Source organism: Colobus angolensis, unplaced genomic scaffold (genome assembly GCF_000951035.1).
Source record: "Colobus angolensis palliatus isolate OR3802 unplaced genomic scaffold, Cang.pa_1.0 Scaffold257, whole genome shotgun sequence".
Taxonomy (NCBI): domain Eukaryota; kingdom Metazoa; phylum Chordata; class Mammalia; order Primates; family Cercopithecidae; genus Colobus; species Colobus angolensis.
Genome location: NW_012115788.1, coordinates 178,651 through 198,400, shown reverse-complemented (window position 1 = coordinate 198,400; position 19,750 = coordinate 178,651). Strand labels below are relative to the sequence as shown.

General features: G+C 34.3%; 1 protein-coding gene across 1 annotated transcript in view; it reads left to right on the top strand.

Moving 5' to 3' along the window:
* Positions 1-19,750, top strand: part of VPS13A (vacuolar protein sorting 13 homolog A (S. cerevisiae)) — a 220,188-nt gene that overhangs the window by 111,317 nt on the left and 89,121 nt on the right. The window contains exons 35-45 of the mRNA XM_011947040.1: positions 1,920-2,073; positions 6,937-7,064; positions 7,447-7,616; positions 8,193-8,410; positions 9,101-9,333; positions 10,539-10,631; positions 11,127-11,483; positions 12,430-12,531; positions 13,987-14,145; positions 14,312-14,567; positions 16,179-16,339. Of these exons, the coding sequence (XP_011802430.1) occupies positions 1,920-2,073; positions 6,937-7,064; positions 7,447-7,616; positions 8,193-8,410; positions 9,101-9,333; positions 10,539-10,631; positions 11,127-11,483; positions 12,430-12,531; positions 13,987-14,145; positions 14,312-14,567; positions 16,179-16,339 (2,031 nt within the window). The remainder of the gene's footprint in view (positions 1-1,919; positions 2,074-6,936; positions 7,065-7,446; positions 7,617-8,192; positions 8,411-9,100; positions 9,334-10,538; positions 10,632-11,126; positions 11,484-12,429; positions 12,532-13,986; positions 14,146-14,311; positions 14,568-16,178; positions 16,340-19,750) is intronic.

Sequence of the window (19,750 nt, the reverse complement as noted above, 5' to 3'; positions counted from 1 at the left end):
TGCTTATTATATGAACTGTTTTTGCAGTGCCTGCTACATAGTTACAAAATAAGCGTCATGAATAAAAGAATGAAGGAATGAAAGCTTAAAAAAACCCAAAACAGTAGTAGTATGTATAAGGTACACATGGGCTTAATTTCAAAACACTAAATTAGTGTATCATCTTTGAAATGCAGTCAAAGAAAGCTTGGTACAAGTAAAACTTGTTAAATATTGTGTGATTCAAATTATCTCCTTGGGGTCATAACAGCTAAAAATATAACTAATCCTTTTTGTTGTTTTGACAAACTTACAAGTGAGCCAAACTTAAAGATCTTTTTTACATGATTGCTGTTGTGTTAGGGTTCTCCAGAGAGAGACAGAGAGTATGTGTGTATGTAAAGAGAGAGGGAAAAGGGAGAGACTTATTTTAAGGAGTTGGTGTACATGATTGAGTATGCCACCAAGTTCAAAATCTGCGGGGTAGGCCAGCAGGAAGGATACCCAGGGAAGAGGTAGTGTTGGAGCTCAAGTCTGAAGGCAGTCTGCTGGCAGAATTCTTGCTTGGAGGAGGTCAGTCTCTTTCTTAGGCTTTAACTTCAATACAAGGCTTAAAGGCTTCCAACTTCAATACAAAGTGATTGGATGAAGTCCCCCTGCATTATGGAGTGTAATCTGATTTACCTAGAGTCTAGTGATTTAAATATTAATTTCATCTAAAAAATATTTTCACAGAAACATTTAATGTTTGACCACATACCTAGGTACTGTGACTGAGCCAAAGTGACGTACAAAATTAACCATCACAGCTATTAAGGCAGGTCTTATGCTGTTGATTTGGGACTAAATTTGTAACAGCTAAGATCTGAAATTGGATCTTTATTTATTTATTTATTTTTTTTTGAGACAGAGTCTCTGTTGCCCAGGCTAGAGGGCAGTGGCATGATCTGGGCTCACTGCAAGGCAGTGGTGCGATCTAGGCTCACTGCAACCTCTGCCTCCAAGGTTCAAACAATTCTGCATCAGCCACCTGAGTAGCTGGGATTACAGGTGTGCACTATACCCGGCTAATTTTTGTATTTTCGGTAGAGTCGGAGTTTCACCATGTTGGCCCAGCTGTTCTCTAACTCCTGGCCTCAAGTGATCTGCCCGCCTGGGCCTTCCAGAGTGCTGGGCTTACAGGCGTGACCCACCGCATCTGGCCTGAAATTATTAGCTCTTTGAGTTAGTTCCTAGTTTATATGTGGACCTAAGCATATTAACCATTTAGGTTCAGTGTCTTATAAATATGAATATCAGGATTGCATCGTTGGTGCACGGTTGTAATCCCAGCTTCTTGGGAGGCTGAGGTCGGAGGTTGAGCCCAGGAGTTTGAGGCTGCAGTGAGCTAGGATTGCATGAGTGCACGCCAGCCTGGGTAACAGAATGAGACCCAGTCACTAACTACCTAACTAAAAATAAATAAATTTCAGGATTATATTCCATATACCTAGGACTTTTTCGAGATTCAAATAAAATAATTCATGTAAAACACATCGTGAACTCTAAAATTTTTGATTAACCAAATGTATCATTTTTGATTATTCTACATTTGTAAAATGAGGTGCTTACTAACCAAAAAAATCCAAAGTAGATAGATAACTACTTAAAGTTCATTTTAAAGATTTAAAATTACTAGATTATTTGGTACATTAATAACGAATAGTTCTTTATTCATAACTTCATTGGTGTTAGCACCTAATTTAGTTCTATATTTCACAAGCTACTAAAGAGCACATGGTCATTTAGAAAACTGAATATTTCAGTTTGTAAAAATGTTTAATTGATGTGGTAGAGGATTGAAACAGTCTTTCATTTTTCTTGTCTGAGAATTTTAACTGTAGTTAAATTCTTCAGTGAAGTAGCAGTGCTAAAAAGAGCAAATCTTTTTTGTTTAACAGTTCATTCTTAGTCAAGAAGATATAACAACTATTTTTAAAACATTGCATGGCAATATATGGTATGAAAAAGATGATAGTGCCTCACCTGCTGTAACAAAAGACCAATACATTGCCACTAGTGGAGTTACTACTAATGCTTCACACCATTCAGGAGGTATGTTTTTAAAACTTCAAATTTCTTCCTGCTTTCCTCTCTTTCTCTCTTTTTCTTCTATCTTCTTCCCTCTCCTTCCCTCTATCTTTTCCCTCCTTCCTCCCCTCTTTCTTCCTCCTTTCCTTCTTTTTCTTTAGTTTGGGCAAAATAAGATTTGTAAGTCTCTTTCTAATCAGCTAATTCCATTCAGACATCTCTAAATTGTCCATTAGTCACTGTGTTGATTTTTTTTCTTTGAAAGTTCTTAGTCCTATTGTAACAAAATTCCTCAATATATATTCATGTTTTCCTGACTTCCTTGTAGCTCCTCATTTTCCATTTTTCTCCCCTTCCCCCATCTTCTCCCTATCCCTAGTGTGTTATATCCCAAACAAATCTTTAATATTGATATTAGGAATATCAGAGTATTCGAGGTGCAAAGAGAGGCTCATCATTAGTAGATGGTGGAGTTTAACAAATATTTGGAGATGGATGGAATGGAGTAGAAGGAAGCAGAACTCAGAAAGAGGCTTCATCTCATGTTGGATCCAGTGTGCTCCGTGGAATGTGGCTGGTTTCTGAGTTCAGCACCAGCACATGCAGAGGGTTAGTTAGTCCTGGGATGGCTTTGCTGCATAAGCATCAAGTTTTCATTCTGGCATTATAGGGGATCCTCAGACTTACCTACCTCAAAATGAAACCTGCTAGTTCACAAGACTCACCTTTGCAAAGCCCTAAGGTATTACACAGCATTTTTACTCAGAGAATCCTACCAGAAAAACAGCTTTACATTTACAGCATTGTAGGAAGCCCCACCCTTACTAGCTGGAAAAATGAAACCAGTCCTTTATTGTTAAATATGAATGGTCAGATATGAAGAAACTTGTAAAAAACCCAAGCATGAATGAAACTAAGATAAACAGAATAGTGTTTTCTGAAGGAAACAGATAGTTGAGGTGACAGAAAAGGAAGCAGACAAACAAAAAACAAACTCTGACATTCTAAGAGGATTTTGAGAAGATAGTATAAGAAATGGATCCCACTAGCACCACCAGCTCATCCAAGCATAGGAGAGTTGCTGGAAATCTAAATATTATTGCTGAAAATTTGAAACAAAAACACTAAACATGGAATTAGAAGTATTGAGTTGGAATATTTGGTCGAGGCACTCTCCCATGACAGAGAAGAAAAAAGCACAGGGTGGAAAATGTGATCAAACTTAAGAGTGATGTTTTAGTTCAGAAAGTCCAATTCCAGAATCCGTGTTAGAGAAGAAATAATTGAGGAAATGGAAGGTAATTCTTTAAAGAAGATAGTACTCTCCTTTTATCAGCAGGGAATGTGTTCCAAGACCCCAGTTGATGCCTGAAACTTTGGGTATTACCTATGTTTGGATAGTACCCAAACTATATTTTTTCCTATACATACATATGTGTGATAAAGTTTAATTTATAAATTAGGCACACTAAGAGTTGAACAACAACTAATAGAACAATTTTAACAATATACTGTAATAAAAGTTATGTGAATGTGGTCTGTCTCTCAAAGTATCTTAATATTTTCAGACACCACTTGACCTGACTGCAGGTAATTGAAAGTGCAGGTAAGGGAGAACTGCTGTAAACTGTCCAGACCTAAGTAAATATTGAAGGAAGCTCTTGGCTATAATGAATCTACTGAGTTTCCAGCAGATTGGATAAACTAGGATTCCACATGCAAACACATTTTCATGAGATGTCAGAATGGTAAAGCTAAGATTTTTTGAAGTTTCAGAAAAAAACAGGCTGCCTGTCAGGGACTTAGAAAAAAATGATTGCATGATTGATTTTTGTTGTTTTTATTTATCAATAAAACATGATGGAATAGAATCCCTGGATGGTAGAAGACAATGGAGGAATATATTCAAAATTCTAAGGAAAGTGGTTTTTGAAGCTCAGATTCTATACACAGCCAAGCCAATACCCAAAATGTGAAAAGAAAATAATTCTCAGATTTCCTGAGACTCTGTTTTCTTAGAGTTCTTCATACCCATTCGTAAAATAAATTAGTCTGAAAATGTATTTCAGCAAGTCAGGGAATCTAGGAAAAAGGAAAATATGGGGTTAAAAAAACCTAGGCCTACCCAGGAGTGCATTGAAAAGGAATCTCCAAATGATCTGTGTGAATAGGCTAGAAAGTAATTAGCTTTCATTAAAAAGTAAATGAGAATGCTTTAAGGAAAGAAAAAAAAGCCACGTGGAAGAATGTCTTATAGAAGAAAAATAGCATGAATTCCACATAGTATGTAGGATACAGAGTTAGCTGTATTATATAACTGATATAGAGAGGAAAGTGTTTTCTGTTCTTAAGAAAGAAATTTCTATACCATGATGCAGAAGTGGACTAAATTTTGCATAATTTTGAGCCATTGTTAGAATGTGAGAAGAGAACCTCTTACTTTTCAGAGGTGCACTCATTGTGACAGTATAGCAGCAGAGGCAGTATCAGTGTAAGTCTCATTGAAAAATACTACGTGGTCATAGTTAAACAACACATCGAAGACTTCTTATGTAAATAAAAAAGTAAATGTTATGAACCGTGATAACTTAGAAGTAAAGACATTACTAAACTAAGCAAAGCTGTAAGGAGGAAGATGGTTCAGGGGAAACAAATAGTAAGGGCTTAAAGAGTGAGAGATAATGTCTGCAATTGATGTAACAAGAAATAGATGTTTGAATATGTTATTTTAATCGTTTTCTTCTGGAAATTTTTACACATATACCAAAGTAGAAGGAATAAGGTAATGAACCCACATGTATTCATCACTCACTTTCACTCATTAATATCATGTGGCTGCTTTGTTACTGCCCTCACTCTGCTCTTCCCCTTTCTTCCTCCAGCCTGTAAGATTATTTTAAAGCAAATCCCAGATATTATACCATTGAATGCTATTTTTCCGTAAGCAATAAGGACGTTACTTTTTAAATATAGTAACGTCATCACCCTAAATATTAGCCATGATTCCTTGAGACCATGAAGATATCCACTTAGGGTTCATCTTTCTCCTAAATGGCTCATTACAAGTTTTGTTTTTTTTTTAAATAATGATAAAAGTGTCAATTCACAAAGAAGATGCAACAATCCTAAATGTGTATATATCTAATAACAGAACTGTAAAATATCTGCAACAAAATTGACAGAACTAAAGAAGAAAATACACATATACAGAATCATAGTTGGGGATTTGAACACACCACTCTTGGTAAATGATAAGATATGGCAACAAACTTAATTAATCTAATATAATGTTACACTCACTTGCAGAATACATTTTTGTTTTTAAGTGGTTCCTGGAAGGTTTACCTTCTCTCGTTCTGTCACCCAGGCTGCAGTGGCACGATCTCGGCTTACTGCAAGCTCCACCTCCTGGGTTGACGTCCTGCCTCAGCCTCCCGAGTAGCTGGGACTACAGGCACCTACCACCATGACTGGCTAATTTTTTGTATTTTTAGTAGAGACGGGGTTTCACCATGTTAGCCAGGATGGTCTCGATCTCCTGACCTCATGATCCGTCCGCCTCGGCCTCCCAAAGTGCTGGGATTACAGGCGTGAGCCACCACACCCCATCGTTCATATTATTTATCAGGAAAATTTCACATTTCACCAGATGAGATAAGTTGTAGAAGACCGACAACACCAAAGGTTGATGAGAATGTGGAACAGCTGCAGTTCTCACAGACTACTGCTAGGAATGTGAAATAGTATAAGCACTTTGGCAAAGAGTTTGGCAGTTAACATATACCTACCTTTAACAGAGCAATTCCAGACCTAGGTATTTACTCCCACTGCACCCCAAAATAAATATATATATACACAAAATGACTCATTTAGGAATACGTATAGCAGATTTACTTATAGTAGCCCAAATCTGGAAACAACTCAAATCTTCATCAATAAGAGGATAAACTCTTTTCATAGAGTGCATGACTAACTATAAGAGTGAACTACTTGTACATGGAACAACATGGTTGAATCTCGAAAACATTATGTTGACTGAAAGAAGCCACACATAAAATTTGTACAATCTGTATGACTCCATTTATATGGAATTTAAAAATATACAAAACTCATCTATGATGATTGAAATTAGAATGGTAGAGAGGTTGGGGATTGTCTAGCAAGTGTTAAGAGGGAACTTTCTAGAGGAATATAAGTGTTCAGTATCTTAATTGAAGTGGTGGTTATGTGGATATATACACTTAACAAATTTCATCAAATAGTTCATATAAGATACGTGTATTTCATTGTATGTAAATTTTTATCACAATTGCAAATACATTATCTGGCATGATGGTACTTTTCTCTGAAGTTAGGTATAACGAGAATTAGAAAGTGGTGTGTTTTAATTTTAAGCTCATTTAATATGTGCATATAATGCCTTGATTCAAAATTTAAATGTAGAAAACAAATTTTGGATTCTTCTCATAAGTAGAAAAATTTTTTTAAATGTCTCTTGGTTTTAGTTTTTTAAAGTAAAATTTGAATACTGAATTATGTGCCAGGTACTGTAGTATGCATTTTACATGTGCTATTTTACTTAATCCCCAAAACATATTCAGTGATTAGGTCTGTTTTTCCTTGGAACAGAACAGTAGTGGAAACAGAAGCATCAAAGGGAAACAGAAACACCAAATGTTCAATTAATATTCGCAAATTATTATGGAAAGAGTCCTAAGCCAGAAGTTAACTGAGTTTTACATGTGAATTTCCTAGTATTTTGTTTTCTTGAACGTCATTTTACTATACCTGTTTAATTAATAATTCTATTAAATCTATTTCAAGGGTATTTTAACGAGCTAATTTTTAATATATTTTCTTTTATTAAATAACTTTAATTTTTTCAAGGAGCAACTGTGGTGACAGCTGCCGTGGTAGAAGTACATTCACATGCCTCACCAGTTAAGACAACACTAAACATGAGCTTCAAAACTGATTATCTCACCATGGTGCTGTATAGTCCAGGTCCTAAACAAGTAAGTCCAGGAAGAAAAGAAAATGTATTTTCACTTGTGAAATTTGCATAGGTAGATGTTTTTAAAGTAAAAAATGTTAATATTTAACATGTATTTTGTAGTCTGTCCCTCTGAGAAAAATGGTTGATCTTTTTACTTTAATAATAATTGTAACCATTTCCCTTTTAAATGAGTTATCTATCATGTAGCTAATAATATGAAAAATAAATTGTAAAATTAAAGTGATATGTATATATTTTTGGCCTTTCATTAGAGCCCTTTGGAGACAGAGAATTTTGATGTTTGTTATAAGCAGAGGCAATACTTTGTAGTAGTTCATATCATAAAATACACTTTAGACTTGTGTTTCTGTGTAATTTTGTATTGATTTCTCCTTTCATAGGCTTCCTTTACAGATGTTCGGGATCCTTCTCTGAAACTTGCTGAATTTAAATTGGAGAATATTATAAGTACTTTAAAAATGTATACAGATGAGTCAACATTTTCTTCCTTCTCATTAAAAAACTGTATTTTAGATGATAAAAGGCCTCATGTCAAGAAAGCAACTCCTCGGTATGTATTGTAATGATGTTCTAAGGTTTTACTTGAGAAATTGTTGATATATTTTACAGAATTCATTTCCAGAGTTGCACGTTCATTTTCTGAGTGCATCCTAGGTTCCTTAAAGCTTCAATTCAATCAACTCGTAGTACTCAGTTAACATTTAAAATGTCCTGGTTCTGTTATGTGCTATTCTTACTGAATAATTGATAGATTGGTTGAGTAAATAGAAATAATCAGTGCAATTAAATTGGTTTTTACATTATTTAAATTACATTCTCTAATATAAATTATTGTTAATCTATGCTAATTGCAATGGGAAGTACATGAAAAATTGAAAAGAAAAAATATCCTGAGATTCAAACTCGTAATTTATTGAACATACACTTCCTAATTTATGATACATTTGTGTTTCAGAAATTTGTAAGTTCGATGTTTGGAACACTTTATGGATCTTCCCAAGAGACATGACTTCAGAATGCTTTTTTTTTTTTTGTCAGTGAAAGAGATAAGAGGTCTTTAAGTTTTACTCTTATGTTTGATTACTTCTAAGTTACTCATGTAAGGAATTGTTACTGTATTTTCCAGAATGATAGGACTGACTGTTGGTTTTGACAAAAAAGACATGATGGATATAAAGTACAGGAAAGTCAGAGATGGCTGTGTGACTGATGCAGTCTTTCAAGAAATGTATATTTGTGCAAGTGTAGAATTTCTGCAGACTGTTGCAAATGTCTTTCTTGAGGCCTACACCACAGGCACTGCTGTAGAAACCAGTGTGCAAACATGGACTGCTAAGGAAGAAGGTTAGTTATTGGCTAAAATATTTAATATTTGTTTTATTGAAGTGCTACAACAGGGCTTACCTTGATTAGCCTTTTAGATCATCAAGGTAAATGCTTTAAGAAATTAAAATTTTATTTTTCAGAGTAGAAGGAAAACCTTAATGTGTTTTCTGGGAGGTTGTATAGTTTGCATTTTTTTAAAGGTGTGAATATGAAAGCTATGTTAGAATAAGTAATTGTACTTCTCTTCAGGCAGTAACATGAAGGAATTTGTCTAGTGGAAAAAAACAAGCGAGCAAATAATGAACCAACCATACCTTTTCACAGTTAAGATAATATTCAATTTAAAGCACTCATTTATTTTTCTTGTATTTATTCCTAGCTTTTAACATATGGTTTCTCTATTATCTTTTTGTAATATGTCATTTACTATGGTATAGTAGAAAGAGTATCAAGTTGAGAGTTGGAAACTAGATTAGTGTCTAGGCTTTCCAATTAAATAGTGGAGATTTCCCCCTCATTTAAAAATGTTCTTATGCCTATAGCTTCTTCAAATCTTTACTAAGGGTTGTAGTTGATTCCTTTGGAATCTAAGATTCTTTTATTTTACTTTTTACTATTATTTCATTTTATTATTTTCTTTTAAATAATAAATTATTCATAATATATAGCAAATATTTTAATTTATTAATTTATTTTTATTTGTTTTAGTACCTACGCAGGAATCAGAGAAGTGGGAAATTAATGTTATTATTAAAAATCCTGAAATTGTGTTTGTGGCTGACATGACAAAAAATGACGCTCCTGCCTTAGTCATTACAACACAATGTGAAATTTGCTATAAAGGTAACCTTGAAAATAGCACAATGACTGCTGCTATTAAAGATCTCCAAGTGAGAGCCTGCCCATTTCTTCCAGTCAAGAGAAAAGGCAAAGTCACTACTGTGAGTTAACTATCCGACCATCTGCTTAATTGTAAACTGTTTAGGATGTAGTGGATACCATTTTAGGAAACAAAAGCTACCTACATGTTTTCCAACCTTGCTCTGTAAAATGTCTTTCTCTCTGCTTAGAGAGCTTAGCTTAGAATGTTACTGACCAGCTTTGAAACTCTTTCATTCTTCCAGATGTTGTTCATTATTGTTACTATTTGTGGGAATATTCTCAGTAAAAAGTTGGGTTCATCTTGATGCTTTTCAGTTAAGATCTTACTTTGACTTTCTAATCATGTCAATTCCAAATAGCTCTTTGGACTTTTAAGACTTTCTGCCAGTTGCTCGCTGTGTTGTTTCAGTTTTATTGCTTTAATTTTTTTCTCCCATTTGGATGTTTTTGCTCAAATAATGCGTTTTTCCTTGTCTCCATGTAACCTCATTTGAACTTTCGGCCATTTGCTTTGACATAGTTCACGTTGATACTTTACTCTCTAGTAACCTCTTGGCCTTCCTCCTCTTTATAACTCTACTTAAAATTCATTCCTTTACAGACATCTTTTCAAGTGAACTGACTGACTCCCAGCAAATACTTACAAAAATATTTAAACTTCTAAAGGAGTAATAGAAACATATGTTTTTGTTTGTTTCTTTGTATTTTTTTCCTGATGCTTGGTATGCATCTACAGAAGCATAAATGTTCTAAACATTGTCACCATATAAATATAAGATGTAATTTTGATACAGTGAATACATATATATTAGTTAGGATGTAAGATAAACTGTTGCCCACGTTTGCAAGACAGTTGGCCCTCCACTAAGCAAAGAGAGAGAATAGAAAATGGAGGGTATACCAATTCTCTCTTAGGTTTTGACTTAGAAGTTTTACATACATATTTCTTCTGTTCACGTCTTTTTTGGCTTGAACGTAGCTATATGACCACACTTTGCTGCAATAAAGGTTGGAGAATGTGGTATTTTTTTCCGAGCTACCTCGTGCTCAGATAAAACTTATATTACTGTGGAAGAATAGAACAGGTATTAGGTTCTAGAGGTCCTTCCTATGGGATAATTAAGGAGTGTATTATTAAGTAACTTTTTAAATAGTTATTTTTACTAACTCGTTTATTTGACATACCTATTACTAGGAAAGTCTTTAAATAGAAATATTTTTATATTTAAACATTAGTTTAGTGGTATTGATTTTTCTCTCATAGGTTTTGCAGCCCTGTGACTTGTTTTATCAAACTACTCAGACAGGTACAGATCCACAAGTGATCGATATGTCAGTAAAATCCCTGACACTAAAGGTAAATTAAAATATAATCATTTGAATATTCAGTGCACTTAAAAAAAATAGAAAAGCCTAGAAAGTTATTATAGCAAGTCTTTTCATTGTTAGGCAAACAAAATAGATGTATTTGTGTTTTTGAAAATATATTTTTATGAGATATTTACAAAGTAACATTATTTAATACACATTTTATAATGAATGTTATTCTGTATTTTATTATTTACATTTGTGTGGTTAACATCTAATATCCCTAATAAATATTATTGAAATTATTTTATACTTCATCAGTTTAATAATATCTACAAGATTCATGTAAATATTTTAACAAGTCACAATTAGTTATGGTAATTTAAAAAATTGTATAAACAATAGTTTCTACTATTTTGTGGGAGTAATGTTAATTCAATATTTAATTTCTCATAATCCTTCAGCAAGTGTATTTAATATTTCTTGAAGTAGTATGTTTCAAAGTATTTTGTATAGGTTTATCATTAGTTTTTTTTCCATTTAGGTTTCACCAGTTATTATAAATACTATGATTACCATAACTTCAGCACTGTATACAACTAAGGAAACCATCCCAGAAGAAACAGCTTCTTCTACTGCACATTTATGGGAAAAGAAGGATACAAAGGCTTTAAAAATGTGGTTTCTTGAAGAATCAAATGAAACTGAAAAAATAGCTCCCACAACTGAATTGGTACCCAAAGGCGAGATGATAAAAATGAACATTGATTCTATTTTTATAGTTCTTGAGGCTGGAATTGGTCATAGAACAGTGCCTATGCTTCTGGCAAAGTCACGTTTTTCAGGGGAAGGCAAAAACTGGAGTTCCCTAATAAATCTGCACTGTCAGCTTGAGCTAGAAGTAAGCATATTTTTCCAGTTTTATAACAGATAATGATATATATGGAATATTATGGAATCTTATGTAGCTATTTAAATTAAACTTATTGTAAATATGATGTTGGGTCAAAAACTTTTAGAAGAAAGTTTTCAAATTTTGCCCTTGAATAAATTGCTTTTATGTATACATTCCTTTCACTTTTAAAGTACATATCCACATTAAGTTTATATTTCAACTGATTTTATCAACTTAAAGGTAATATATTATTCGACAGTTGTTGATTAGATTGAGAATTCTTTTTTTTAAGAGTTAAAGTTGAGGTTAGGCCCAATGACTCACACCTGTAATCCCAGCACTTTGGGAGGCCAAAGCAGAAGGATCGCTTGAGCCTAGGAGTTCAAGATCAGCCTGGGCAACATGGTGAAACCTTGTTTCTACTAAAAATACAAAAAATTAGCCAGTGGTGGTAGCTCACACCTGTAGTCTCAGCTATTCAAGAGACTGAGGTGGGAGGATCACTTGAGAATAGCTGGGAAGTCGAGGCTGCAGTAAGCTGAGATCGTGCCACTGCACTCCAGGCTGGGGGACATAGTGAGACCCAGCCTCAAAAAAAGAAAAGTTAAAGTTGAATATCTTGTTTTTTTAAGGATATAGACAGAATTTCTGAATATGTGGATAATAATCTCTTCTGATAGAAATATAAAGAGTTAGAAAGATATGCCTTATACTTTTATATAATGTAGAATCAAGGAAAGATGCTTTAAAGGGGGTTTTATCTGGACTAAATTGTGAAGAGCGAATATGTACTATGAAGTTAGCCAGGTGAGGAAAATGCTGAGGGAGTGTTTATAGGAAGCTACTGAATGGCTTGCAAACTGGTTTTCATATAGAAGAAATAACAGGGCTAAAAAACATGATGGGAAACAGGATGGAAGATCATTTTTAATTTAAAAAATTATCTCTGTAGGTGCATTATTATAATGAAATGTTTGGTGTATGGGAGCCTTTGCTTGAACCCTTAGAAATTGATCAGACTGAGGATTTCAGACCATGGAATCTTGGTATCAAGGTATATATATATATATATGTGTGTGTGTGTGTGTGTGTGTATATATATATGTATGTATTTTAAAAGACTACTTTTTAAAAGAACAGATTTAGGTTCACAGCAAAATTGGGAAGAAGGAACAGAGATTTCCCATATACCCCCTACTTGTGCACATGTATAGCTTCCCCCTTTATTAACATTCCCCCATCAGTGTATATTTGAAGTCTGAAAAAATTTTCCAAAATTGAAAATGTTTATACCATACTGGACACTTTATTTTAATCACAACAAACTTCAGGTTGTCTCATCGTGGGCCTTGCCCACATGCTTCCTTGTTTGCCCTCTTAATATAATTTTCAAATCTCAGGCCAATGTTCCCTATGCTTCTAATACAATTATGTAACAAGTGTTATGTGCCAGATACAACAACTCTTGGAGGAAGATAGAGTTTTTATCCCTAGTTTGACTTGTGAAGGGACTGAGACCAGGGACGTTAAGAGACTTCTTGAAGTAATAATAGCTACAGAGTGGAAGAGGTAGGATGCAAATCCAGCTGCAGAGGGGTTAAATCCACTCTAAACCACTATGCTATAGTGCCTCTGTCATCTTCTTGTAAGTTGTTGTCTATCCTGAGTTTCCTTCGTCCTCTGGGGAGGTGTGTATGTGTGCGTGTGTGTGCAAGAATGTATATTATTTGTTTGAAATATATTGTGTTTTTATATAATCATGAGAATTGGGGCCTTTAGATGGATGAAATTTTGCTTCTGAAGTAAGAGACTGCAGAATTACTCACATGTTTCCTACCTAATAATGACTTGGTCAACCTGCAGACAGATTTTCAGTGGCTTAAAGCCAGTTAAAGTAACAGCAAAGGTGGCTAGCTTAGCATGTTGAGCACTTTTCGTATTAGATCATTTAATTTTATTTTCCAGATAATTTAGATGAAGGATTTGAAAAGGAATTCCTTGGTGGTTTTTAGGTTAGAATACACATGGTCAGTGGATCTGTGACTCCTAAAAAATGGTAAAGGGTATTGATTCTTACGAGCTCTAGGTTTATAAAACTGTTCTGCTACTATTATCTGCCTTTGTAAGTCTCCATGTTTCTGTTCTGTATTATTAGCATGACCAATACATTAAGTTACTTTTTTCTGAGTTTTTATGTTGCTTTGAAGTATGTGCTTTTATATTCATATGCCAGGTACACATAGTAATTCTAGGTCTTTATTTTTCCTTCTGAATTATATCTGCCAGTTTACTATCACTGAGGATGACATGATTTATTTTCTCTAATATTTCTGTCCTGTGTGACCTTAGTTGGCTGATGTCCAAGTAATTTCAGTAAGGCAGTAGAACTTACTGAAATTAGAAAAGATAAAATGTACTGATCTCTCTAATGTTGTTATTGAGATTTGTCTAGTTATGTTGTGTTCCTAGAAATAATTTTTTCTTGTATTTCTATAATTTATCATTTTAGATGAAAAAGAAAGCCAAAAAGGCCATTGTTGAGTCAGATCCTGAAGAAGAAAACTACAAAGTGCCAGAATATAAAACAGTCATTAGTTTCCATTCAAAAGACCAATTAAACATTACATTATCCAAATGTGGTCTTGTGATGTTAAATAATTTAGGCAAGGTAAGAAAAGAAATTTGAAACTTTAAATATTGAGATACTTGTCTGAGTTGATCTGTCTGTTGAATAAGAAGTTTAATGACTTAGTTATTTGTCATTTGTCCTCTACTGTTCTCCTTGTCATTTAATTTTATACATTTCATTTTATTTAAGATAACTTTCTTATTAGGCATTTACAGAAGCTGCCACTGGATCTTCAGCTGACTTCGTAAAGGATCTAGCACCATTTATAATTTTAAATTCCCTTGGACTTACTATCTCTGTTTCGCCAAGTGATTCTTTTAGTGTACTCAACATTCCTATGGCAAAATCATATGTATTGAAAAATGAAGAAAGTTTAAGTATGGATTATGTCCGAACCAAGGACAATGATCATTTCAATGCAATGACTAGCCTAAGCAGCAAACTCTTCTTCATTCTTCTTAGTAAGTAGTTGCTATATTACCTTCCTGGGGCTTTTTTGTTTTAAATTACAATTTACATGTTATTTTACTCTTTTGTAGAATCTTAGCAAGGTTTTGTTTTGTTTTAATCTCCTTTCTAATAGGTCAAGAACGGTTTTTTGTCTTTGCAGTGTCTTGGTTGCAGTGTGTCATTACTAAAACTTTGTATTCCAAACTTTTTTTTTTTTTTTTTTTTTTTTGGAGACGGAGTCTTGCTCTGTCGCCCGCGCTGGAGTACAGTGGCCGGATCTCAGCTCACTGCAAGCTCCGCCTCCCGGGTTTACGCCATTCTCCTGCCTCAGCCTCCCAAGTAGCTAGGACTACAGGCGCCCGCCGCCTCGCCCGGCTAGTTTTTTGTATTTTTTAGTAGAGACGGGGTTTCACTGTGTTAGCCAGGATGGTCTCGATCTCCTGACCTCGTGATCCGCCCGTCTTGGCCTCCCAAAGTGCTGGGATTACAGGCTTGAGCCACCGCGCCCGGCCCATACTTTTTCTTTATCCACTGCATTATTCAGAGCATGGCAATTTACTGCTTTGTTGTTGGGAGGAAAAGTATTAGATCTCGCCCTCGTTCAGCTTTTATAGACCGTAGATGTTTAGATGTTTGTGGGGATTCTTGTTATTCACATTTGGTATCACTTGATGGTATTCCACTAGTTTTGCAACTGAATGAATTCAAAGTTTGAATTCATGCAAATGGCAATTTTTAATAGTTTTAGGATTTGTAAATAGTTTTTTTTTTATGTTCTGCCTATTGAGATGAAGGTTTTTTCCTTTGCCTTTTCTGCTTCCTAGAAGCTTTTCATTTTTATTGGAGGTGAAATATATACATTCTTAAATTATCTTAATATGTAGTCATTGTGAAGTTAAATAGTCCCAAACCCTCACCTACACCACTTTTTGATACTCTGGCGTTTAAGTAGTTATTGAGGAGGGCATCATTTAGAAGATTAATTAGACATGGGAGGGTAGGCTACTAAAATAGCTTGTGTTTCTAGTTAAAAAATAACGTGTAACAGGTGTTTCAGGTATTGTCATAATGTTCTAATTAATGTTCTCATAAATTTTACCTCTTTTACATTTTTATGAATGGGATGGTAAATGAAATTTATGCAAGTAAGTAATTTCATCCCTGATACAACATGTATGTTAGGTAAATATATATAAAATTTTGTGTAATCAAGTCCAAGATATAAAGGAAAAGTGACACAAGTTGTTGGAAAAATTAAAAACAAAAATTTTAGTCACCTTGATATTTACCAGTGTCTACCAAAAGCTATTATGCTCTGGTTATTCTTACAGCAAGCCAGAGATCAGTATTCTTGTATTTTATAGTACTTGCTCTCATTACTCATTTTGGAAAGGTTTGCTATTGTTGTCTTGGGTTAAACTCCGGAATGGGATTTTTTAATGAACGCTGTGGAAATATATGGTGGCTTCTTAAAATATCCCTTTCACGGACTATATCCGAAGACTTTAGTGACTATTATTTATAAGTTTAAGAATCATCTGAAATTTCTAATGTATAACATACGTAAAATTAATATTTAATGAATTATAATAAAAACTTTTAAACATACTTATTTAATTTAGCACCTGTTAACCATTCTACTGCTGATAAGATTCCTTTAACAAAAGTGGGACGACGTCTGTACACTGTAAGACACAGAGAGTCTGGAGTTGAAAGATCTATTGTTTGTCAAATTGATACAGTGGAAGGAAGTAAGAAGGTCACAATTCGCTCCCCAGTGCAGGTATGAAATGATCAATTTTCGGGGATGTCCTGTTATGCATATCTGTGTGCTAATAAAATTTAAAAAAGAGAAAAACACCAAAGCAAATTATTACTGAAAGAATATAAACTGTAACAGAAATACAGCTGATATCAAAAGAAGAGTCACTACCAGCAGTTGCGCTACTCAGATATGACCAGTGGTAGGAATTTGTTTGATATACTTCTTACAATTTTTTAATAGGAATATTTTGTAAATCTTAGTGTATTTTTTATAAATAAAATACTCATCAGTGTTTTGCTTTCGGTCTTTGTAATGTATTTATATCCTTTCTATTTGATTAGATAATTCTTAGAGAAATAAAAAAATTTTACAGCTTTGTTGAGGTATGTACAATAAACTACATATATTTAAAGTTGATGACTTTTGACACAAAAATCCACCTTTGAAACCTTCATCACAGTCAAGGTAATGAACACATTTATTTCTTAGAAAAATTTTCTATTTCCCCACTTTCCCATTCCCGGGCATCCACTGATCTGTCCTCATTGTACATTAGTTATATGGCCTAGGACTTTACATAAGTTGAATACAGTACAGATGGAGTTTGACTTTCATTCAGAAGAATTTTGTATGTGTATCCATGTTGTTACATGCAGTTACATGTTGTTTCTCAGCAGTCATCTTTATATGGATATGCCACATATCCATTTTGAGTGAACCTTGGTATACAGTGTGAGGTTAAGAATTGAGGTTTTGTTTTTTTTTTCACCGTATGAATTTTTTTCCAGAGGATTCTAGTTCCTTTTCATTTTTCTTTAAACTTGAGAATCAGGTTATCAATTTTATCAAAAATCTGGATAAAATTGGCTTGTCTTTTAATGTTTTAAATTCTGATTACTCATTGGTAGTGTTTAGAAATACAGGTTATATTAACCTCTATTTGCAGTCTTAACTAGACTCACGTATTCTAGTAGATTTGAGTAGATTTAGATAGTTACGATAGTTGCAAATGAAGACATTTTTACTTTTTCCTTTCCAATCTGGATGTGTTTTATTTTATCTTGTTTATATTGCCTATCACACTGGCTAGAATACAATTCGAGTAGAAGTGGTGATGTCTTATGTTTTTGCCTTGTCCATTCTTTCACCATTAAACATGATTTGTGTTGTAGTTTTGTAGATGCCTTTTCTTACATTGAAAACATTCCTGTCTATTCCTAGTGTACTGAGTTTTTATCAGAGTCGATTTTTGTATTTTGTCAGATGCCTTTTCTGTGCGGGAGGAGGATACATTTTTTCAATTGTTAGTATGATGAATTGCATTCACTGATTTTTTTAAATGTTAGATCAGCTTGCATTCCTAGGATTAATCTCACATAATCATGACGTCTTACTAACCTTTTAGTATATTGTTGGATTTTGCATTTATATTCGTGAGGGATATTAGTCTAGAGTTTTAATGTCTGTCTTTCTGTCTTCCTTTCTTTTCTTGAGTCTTGCTCTGTGCCCAAGGTTGGACTGCAGTGGTGCCATCATGGCTCACTGGAGCCACATTCTCCTGGGTTTAAGCAATCCTCCTATCTCAGCCTCCCGAGCAGCTAAGACTATAGGTGCACACCACCACACCTGTTCCCCCATCTTGCTCTGCCTCTCATTGTTTAACTTTTTAACTCATTAAAGCAGCAGTCCCCAACCTTTTTGACACCAGGGGCCTGTTTCATGGAAGACAGTTTTTCCACAGGTTGGGGGCTGGGGCATATGGTCTCAGGATTCCTTTCTCAAGAATAGAAAGCTCCACCCATGTGTGTCCCTGTCCCCTGCAGCGACACCAAGTTAACAACTGTCTACACAGAAAAAACACCATAAGAAGCAAAAATCAGGCAAGCACTCACAGTACTGGATTTAACCTCAGATCATCAGGCATTAGTTAAATTCTGATAAGGAGCATGTAACCTAGATCCCGTGCATGCACAGTTCGCAATAGGGTTGACACTCCTATGAGAATCTAATGCTGTGGCTGATCTGACAGGAGGCAGAGCTCAGGCGGTAATGCTCTTGAGCCTGCTGCTCACTTCCTGCTGTGCAGCCCACTTCCTAACAGGCCACAGACTGGTACCAGCCCATGGGTGAAGGGCTGGGGACCTGTGTGTTAAGGTGTATTTAACGTGAGGTTTCTGTAGGCACCATGTAGTTGGACCTTGTGTTTTTTTTGTTTTGTTTTTTTTAATTTAACCTAATCTGAAAATCTGTGCCTTTTAACAAGGATAATTAAACCACTTATATTTAAAAGTTGTTATTAATGTCATTGGGCTTAAACTTGCTATTTTTTTTTTCTATTTGTCTCATTTGTTCTTTGCATCCATCTTCCTTTTGTTTTCTCTTTCTCTTTTTTTTTTATTAATTGAGCATTTTTGTTATGAATTCATTTTATTTCCTTGTTGGTTATTGGCTGTATCTCTTTATACTTCCTTGCCTTTGTTGTTGTTGTTACTTTAGGGCTTTATTACGTACATATTGTATTAGTCTACCTTCAAGTAGTATTTTGCCGCTTCACATACAGAATCACAACTTTAGACCCGTATACTTCCATTTCTCATCTCCCACATTAGTATAAATGTTCATACATTTTTGTGTCTATGTATGTTAGCCAAAACCCCATAATACAAGTTACTATTTTTCTTTAATGAATTATGTTTTAAATTGGTTTAAAATACAAACTGTATTTGATATTATCACTTTTTCTTTCAGTAAGCTCACAGCGTGGATTTGCTGATGATGAATTCTTTCAGTTTTTATTTCACATATCTGTGTTACAGATATTTTCACTGGGCCTAGAGATCTAGATTGGCAGGGTTTTTTCCCCATACTTTAAAAATGTTGTTCTGCTGTCTACTGTATTGCATTGTTTCTGATCAGAAGTCTGCTTTTTTTCCTGTATTTGCTCTTCTACAAAATGTGTCAACCTTTTCTTTAGCTGCTTTTGAGATTTCTTTTTTCTTTATCATTGGTTTTAAGCAATTTGGTTATGATGAATCTTAGTGTAGTTTTCTTCATGTTCCTTGTATTTGGGGTTTACTGACCTTAAAATCATGGATTTATAGTTTTGATCAACTTTAGAAAACTTGTTGCCATTGTTTCTAAAATTTTTTCTGTCTTCGCCCTCTTTTCTCTCCTTTAGGTTCCAGTTAGGTATATATTAGGATGTTTGAACTTGCCCCACAGCTCAGTAATGCTCTGTTTGTTTTTCCTTTCAGCTTTTTACCCATTTCTTTTTTGATAGTTTCTCTTGTTAAGTCTTCAGTTTCTCTTTTCTTTTTCAGTGGCCAATCTGCTGTTGACCCCATCTGATACATTTTTCTCAATAGTACTATAAACTTTTTGGTTTTTTATTTTCCAGTGTCTCTTTTTAGCATACTTAGTCTTCTATCT